The sequence below is a fragment of the Uloborus diversus genome, chromosome 3 (genome assembly GCF_026930045.1).
Source record: "Uloborus diversus isolate 005 chromosome 3, Udiv.v.3.1, whole genome shotgun sequence".
NCBI classification, from domain to species: Eukaryota; Metazoa; Arthropoda; class Arachnida; order Araneae; family Uloboridae; genus Uloborus; species Uloborus diversus.
The window spans coordinates 162,040,646-162,048,676 of record NC_072733.1 but is presented as its reverse complement, the minus strand read 5'-3'; the positions used below and the strand labels follow the sequence as shown (position 1 = coordinate 162,048,676).

Genomic DNA, 8,031 nt, shown 5'->3' with positions numbered 1-8,031 from the left:
TCTTCTGTTTTTTTGAAATTGATTTTTTATAGTCATTTTGCCTGCACCCCTGGTGTAAAAAGGACTTTTTTTACTTATTGGTAACAGTTTAAGGAAGTAGACGCTAGAGTAATCAAAATTTTCGGAACTAGACTAGAATTGCAGAAAAAGCAGGGATTATAAGACAAAGAACTTATTGATTAACTTTTATGGTGTTTAAAAAAATTTTCATATTAAAAGCAGTTAAAAACCAAATATGGACATATTTTTGTTTTGCAATAGTCAGATTTTCAAATCCAACAAAAATTTCAATATACACCTTTATTTGTTTTTTTTTTAGCAAAGAGGCAAGACATGATTGTACAATATTCAATCCATTATTTTAGACTTTCTATACAGAAATTATAAAAATTGTGCATTTTATTACATTTTTATATATAGACACATTTACTGCACAGAAGTAAAAATATCTTAGAAGGAATGATGAACATGACAATCATAAAAATATACTTTAGAGTAGAGTCAACAATCTGTTATGCTGAATGCAAAGTTTATTCAGAGTTTTGATTGGCACAAAAATCTTTCACTTATCTTTTGTTTCTCAAAATTTTCAGTAAAGCTTATGATAACATAACCGCTAAATGTTCTGAAAGAGTGATTTGTAAGTATAAAATTTAATGAAGAATATTAGCGCAAGAAAATTGTCCTTAAACTGCTAATATGCAGTTTATATGGGTTGCTATACATGCATTTCATTATACATGTACAACTTGGAAGTTTTAGCTCCACAGCTGCAAAAAGTTGCATAAGAAATCAAATCATTATTACATTCATTAGAACTTGATTTGTAAATAAATACAAAAGAAATTTGAAATAATGTATAATCATTCAAAATTTGAAGGGAAAAAAATACTGAGATTCTAAAAATATTCAGTCTGAAACAAAGAAACTTAACATATACATATATATATTTGTAAGAAAAGTATTCACATAGACATTGGAATGGAATGTCTGCTCATAGCTTGCTTTTCCATCACCTCATACATACATTTGGCAAATGTAGACTAGCATGTAAATAAAATTATTTTCTTAGCGAAAGCATTTTAGAGTACCGAATAAGTAAGTGAATATAAGCTGCCTTTGTTAAACCAATCATGAAGACAAATTTAGCACTTTCTTCTCATGCTTTAATTTGCAAGTTAAGCGCAACCACTAGTCAATGGCAAGTGAAAGTGCTTGATAAGGCTCTTTAAAATGCAATTTGATGAATAATTCTACTTTTGGGGTATTTGAGCAGAAATAGCAACAAAAGTATGCATTACTTCGAATACAGAAAAGTGGAGAATCAGTTTTATCACAAATCTGATAACGCACTCTACTTTTGTGTTTCTTTTTTCTTTGAAGCATCATAGTTAGAGGGTTGCTTAATTCCTTTTTTAGCAAATGGAATTTTCGAAGTATCAGATTTTACAACTTTTCCATTCGTTGATGGGGTAGATGTTTTTTGTTGCATAATATTTCCAGCAATTTTTCGTTTGTTCTTAAAATCATCAATGCCATCTTGAGACAGATCACTGGGTGCTCTGCTAGAGGGCTGGCTACTTTGACGACTCGATGGTCTGCTAGAAGACTTGAAACTAAAATCTAAGAAAGAAAAAGGATCAATTCAGTCATTTGTTTGTGTTTGAAAGGCATTGAAGTTCCAGTAAAAGAATTGGATGGATGCAAAAAATTATCTTTAAATTGAAAATGTAGGCAATCCATGATTCATGAGTAATTTTTTGAGGATCAACAATTTTTCGAAATTGAAGCTCCAGAAATGTAATTCTTGAAGACATTCAATGATGTTAGGGAGAGAGGAGTTCTCCCCTGGAAACATTTTGAAACTTAAGCGCTAAACAAAATGCAGGCCGATCTTCAACGATGTTGAAGAAAATGAGAGGTGTAAGACCCTCCCCTGGAAAATTTTACAAGTTTTTTTTCAAAACGAGGTTTGTAGACAATCTTTGGTAATATTAACAAGAGGAGTGGTTTGGAGGGTCCCATATTGAAAAGGGAATGAGGAATAATTACATAGCACTGCATAAAGTCTGGTCAAAACTTAAATCTAACTTTAACTTAATGCATGATTATTAAATGTATAACTTTTTATCGGATACTTACTAACACATATCCCTTTTCTCTCTTCCATGGGGAAGTAAACACATCTAACAAGACAAGCCCAGTATGCTAAATAAACCCAAATATTTGGTATACACTTGATATTTTTGAAAAATTGAAACTTCCTCAGTGCGGTTTTATGGCTCCCTGGCATTGTTTTTATATTCTTGTTAGACTTCGAGGAATAAAAGGATTTTTTTATATTTAGCTCTAAAAAAGGTTTTTAACTTTTTTTAAAACTTTATCAGGGTGGTCATGGCCCCCTTCTCATTGTTTTCCTTATTGTTAGACTCACTATGTATTATAAGGGAAATGTTTTGCATTTTTGCTCAAAAAAGAGCATTTTAACTATTCTTGAAATTTTCTCGGAGGGGGCCATGGCCCCCATGGATCCGCCTGTGGGTCAACTCATAGGTGGGGCAAAATTTCCAAAAATTTTCCATGACCAATTCTTGGGAGGGAAAAAAAAACACTCAAGAACGTAAACATTTTCTCAATTTTAGTCCAACCCTTTTAAACAGATGCTAAAGAAGTAAATACTTACACATTCTGCAATCATTTTCCACGGTTTGACTGTGAAATAAAGACTAAATGATTACAGTAAACTGATGACTACGCGAAAAGTTCCGTATTCCCAAAATTGCGAATTAATGCTCATTTTTAAAAATGATATAAAGTGGCTATGCGCATAATGTTAATGATATTTAATTCAAAATAAAAGCAATAAATAACAAAAATTGTAACAGCAAAATCGAACCCTTTACAAAAATCGCGATCGCAAGTTTATTTTGCCCTTTTTGTGCAAAAGAATAAAAATTGGACTTTTTTTAATGCAAGAATTTGCATTACATTTAATTTTCCCTCATATTTTATTACGTTTATAGTTAAAAATAGCGGCAAAAGTTCCTGATTTTTTCAGAACGTAGGGGCTCGACTTATACAAGGGTTTCGATTTTTTTCCTGATTTTACTCCTAAAAGTAGGGCTTATACGCAAGTATATTCGATAATTTACATAAATACCCTTTGCCCTCGCTGGGAAAATTCCAAATGACAGCCTGGATGGACAACATGTGCTCAGTTACTCTGTAATGTTGTGTAAGTAATATTTCATCTATTTTCCATTTCATGATATTATAATTGACACATATGTAGAAGATAGAGACACAATGCTATATACACACAACACAATACAATAACACAATGCTAATAGGAAAATTAGCAGGAATTTTGTGCAACATGTTTTGGGGTTACAAGGAACCCTTTTTCCAATGCAATAGAAATGAGCTGATGGATGAAAAGACATCCAACAAAAATCTAATTTTTATCGGATGTCTTTTCATCCATAAGCTCACTTCTATTGCATTACAAAAGGGATTCCTTGTAATTCCAAAATACCTGACTGCAATTTCTTGAAAATCTAAGCATATTAAAGCTGTATTATTATCTTTTGCTTTTTACTTCTACATATAGTTATTGATGTATTACACAGTTAGTAAAGTATAGTTTTTGAAATAGTAGTAAAACCTTTAATGTGAACTTAAATAAATACAAAAATATATGCATATATATTTACTTCTAGGACTAAGTCGAGTAGAAGAAGGTGTATTTCGAGATAATCCAGAGCGGTTACTGAAGCTATCAGTTTCACTAAAACTTGGTCCACTAATATCACTGCTGTTTTCAGCTGATGACCGACTCTTACGCATAGGAGTACTCCTCTCACTCTTTTCTCTTATCTATAGTGCATAAGAATAAAATAAAATAAAAAAATACAGTAATAATATTTAGTAATAATATTCAAATAGTAATTAATTAATAATCTAAAGTACATGCAAGTTCCTCAACATTTTGAAAATACTTGAAACAGCATTCAACTTCTACAGTAACACCTCTCAAACCGGCCACCCTTGTTTAGCAGCCAATTTCGCATTGAATGAAATTTTTGGCCGATGCATAGTGTGAAATCAACAGTTAAGAGTGGTTACTCAAACCTCTCTGAGCGACAGGGTAGTTCAAGTCTAGGCTTTGAAATAAACTAGTGATTATACTCTTCTATTTTGTTTTTAAAAAATATTTAGCCTTTTGTGAAGAGAACTGCCAGGTGTTTCCAAAGTTTTAAGTTTTTTTTGGGTAGTGTTAGGGGGAGGAGGGGGTTATTGACATTTCTGCAATTGGCTGTAATAGTTATCTTTGAGGACTGATATTACCTATTTTAGTCAGTAAATGGGCCAGACTATGAGTTTTGAAGACACTGGTCATGAAACTTATTTGGTGCCCCACCTGTATTAACACAGCCATGGTAAATTTGGTGGTACATTATCTTACTATTATACGTATGTACATTCAAAAAAGTGGAAGTGATATAGTATGCGATCATTATAAACATTATAATGTAAGACATCGTCAAACTTAGCCCATTTACAGTAAGAATTAAATATCAAAATTATCTATGATATAACTTTTAATAGTATAATAGACTAAACTTGGAATGGTTTTGGGATTCGCAAAAGAGAATAAATTTCTAAGGAGATTTTTTTTTCTAGATTTAATGTTTACATCTTGCTGTACTGTGATATGAAATTTGTCCAATATTAACTTAACCTACAGATTTGGTGCCCTGGGTCTATGCTCCACTAGTCGATGCCTCAATCTGGCCCTGATCCTTATTAACATGAAAAAGGAGAAGTTAGTGAGCTTTTTTGCTTGCTTATTTGTAGTGTTTTCACGCCTTAACTACTCAACTGATCATCATGAAATTTTGTATTCATGTTGTCAAGGGTGCAGGGAGAATATAGACTTACCTTTCGTTTAGAAAAAAAAAGTATTCCATGATTTTTATTCCAATTTTAAAGACAATCATAAATTTGCTTGTATCTTTAAAAAAAAAGTCATATTTGTTTGATTTTTACAACATGTTAAAGCCCTTAAAAAACTGCACAATTAGAACTAGACCCAAAGTTTGAGGGATAATTAGAGCACTAGTTTTTCATTTTAAGTTGATTTCATATTCTAAAACGAGGCATATTTTTGTTTTTGGAGTATCGTCTGTGGTTTCTGGTCACAGAATTGAAATTAAATGAAGTTGAATTTCTGATTTGTAGCAAACAATATTTTGTGCAGAAAGTAATGAATGACAAGCATAAAAAAGTCAAAAGAGAAAAAGAGTGAAGGTTATCTCTCTTTACAGTTAATTGTGGGAAAATCAGTGAAAACTTTTTTTATGCATTCAGAAAGAATAATCGGTTTAGTTTTCTCGTTTTTAAAAAAAAATATTGTCGGGGCTTTCTAGTTTTAATAGCTATTGTGGAACACAATAGATTGGCAAAATTCTGATAGGTTGATGCACGTCAGTTTTAGAATTACTTTTCCACCAAGTCTTTAAATATTTTTCTGACATTTTCAGAACTTGATTTCTTAATACACGCTGGTTTCAACATAGAAAGATTATGCCTAATGCTGGTTAATGTATAAAAATGGCTTAAGTTTTAGGATTTTAAAGAAATCCAAAAAGGTCTACAAAAATATTTTGAATCATAAAATTGCTTTTTTTTACACATTGGGAAATTTTGCAATTTTCTTTTTGCTGAACATGGGTCACTGAATGCAACCTTTATTTTTGAAGTAGACTGTGCAATGCCAGGCAAAACAGCTAGTCAACAACATTTGCAATTTTTATTTTAGAAATTTGATTGCTGTGAGGGCAGCAACTCGAGTTTTTTTACTAAACATCAGCAATTAGAAATTTTGTCTGAGTATATCAAGAGAAAATTGGGTAGAAAGTTAGCTGAATTTTGTGGTAGAACACAGATAAACAAAATTATTAAAGAAAAGATCTAATTTTGAACAAGAACAAAAATTTTAAAATCGCGCTGTTAAAAGAATACAACAGGAGAAATTTAGTGATGTAAATAAAACTGTACTAGAATGCTTTAAAAATGCTAGAACAAGGAAAATTCCTATTAGTGAACCAATGCTTCAGCAAAAATCTAAGGAAACTGCAGATGGTTTGTGGAAATAGAATTTTTTTCTGCTAGCAGTGGATGGTTGAAGCCTAAAATTATTTGTGATAAACAAAAAGTGAAGTTTTCAACACAGCAAACTTTGAAGGAAATTGATGATATCATTGCTAATTTGGAAAATATAGCTGATGACTCTATTCAGGATTTGCTTTTACAAGCTAAAAATTAACTTAAAAAAAAATTCTCTCTGTAAAACTGAACAGCTGCATTTTCAAGAGCCATCTGGTATTTTCTGTTTACTGTGAATATTAATTTTATTTAAAAGCATTGATATAAGGTGAAAAGATGAAAAACTGTTTCAAAATTCAATTTGCCTAACAATTTTTATGTTTTCAAAGCAAAACAGAGGGATTTTTTAAACTTCAAACCTATTGTTTACTTCTGAAAAATTGTGCGATTTATAGAGAATTGCGTTATATAGGTCGGCCTTATCCTACTGTATTGATGTACGCATAACAGACCAGAGGCTATGCTACACAGAAGAAAACCATGTCAAAGGTGAGCCATGTATCCATACAAATAAATTAATACATGCATGTATGTAGGTTCTATGCACAACAATGAATACAAATTAGGAATGAATTGGTCTTCAGCTCTAAGTAAAAACTACCAATTCACTCTAATTTGCACTACAATTACAGTAGAACATTGATTTAATGTGTATTGTGGGACTGACAAGAAGAAACAAGAAACAAAGTAAGCAGGAAAACATTATACAGGGGTTGGCCAAATTTTCATTAAATACAGTAAAACCTGTAAAGTTGACCACCCTTGTAATTTGACCGCTATTTTCAGGCACAGAATTAGATCTTATCACATACTTCAACCTCTGTAACTTGACCACTAAAGTGGTGCATCGCAAGTGGTCACCTTACACAGGTTTCACTGTACTATAAAATAATTTGATTAAAAGTAGATGCACAGAGTAAAAAGTATTTTATGACAGATGTAATGTGAGTCCATGTCAAGTGACCTAGTAGTCTCAGCTCAACCATCTCCAGTTTGGATGAAATTTTAAACATGTGCAGAGGTGCTTTGAAACAGTGGCACAGCCAGAAAAAATTTTTGGGAGGGATTTTCAAAATCAAAAATTGTAGCTTTCTTTCTCATTCATTTTTAATAAGAAAATGTTATTCAATATATTTTACCCAAATAGTTTCTGTGCCTTTGTAATTATTCATTTATATCCCTTGCTACAAAATAATTAAATACAGTCAATTCGCGATAACTTGAAGTTCGATAACTCTAATATTATCCTAACTTGAAGTTTTTATCAAGTCCCGACTCCTTTGTCTTTCATTCCATGCTAATTATTCTCAATATCTCAAAGTTAACTTTCTTTAACTCAAAGTTTTTTCGAAGATGACTCAGAGTTTATTTCGAAAGAACGAAAAAAAAAAAGGAAAGAAACAAGGACTATGAGAGAAAAATTCTCAACTTCACTTGAAATTCCTGCATAACAGACCTCTAAAGCAAGAAGAACACCTGTTGAGCAAATGTACGATAAAGGAGTTACACATACGGAAATGAGTTAGCGTGTTTTCTTTTGCTGTACTGTATTGTTTACACTTTGACATGTTGTTAGACTACGAATTTGCTTTTAAGCTGTCAAGTTGTCAAGTTAACTAATTGTACCTTTATTCAAAGGCTGACCTAAGGTATTCTCCTTCATACTTTTGTTCGATCAGTTGCTGATAAGTTCCTGAGAAACAGAAAGAGTTTTCTTTACTGTTAAAGATGTCTAAGCAAATACTGTCAATTACATTAAAAGAAAAAGAAAAACTTCTAAAGCGATAGTATTCATGAACCTGAATTTGAAATGAATGAAGATGTGCACCTTTCCTGAAGTAGAATCAGCTTTATTCAAGTGGT

General features: G+C 31.6%; 1 protein-coding gene across 1 annotated transcript in view; it reads right to left on the bottom strand.

The window, feature by feature from the left end:
- Window positions 1–285: 285 nt before the first annotated feature.
- LOC129219021 (microtubule-actin cross-linking factor 1, isoforms 1/2/3/4/5-like) overlaps window positions 286–8,031 on the bottom strand; it is a 271,646-nt gene continuing 263,900 nt past the window's right edge. Inside the window, 2 exon segments of the mRNA XM_054853341.1 lie at window positions 286–1,623; window positions 3,714–3,876. Of these exon segments, the coding sequence (XP_054709316.1) occupies window positions 1,355–1,623; window positions 3,714–3,876 (432 nt within the window). The 3' untranslated portion in view covers window positions 286–1,354.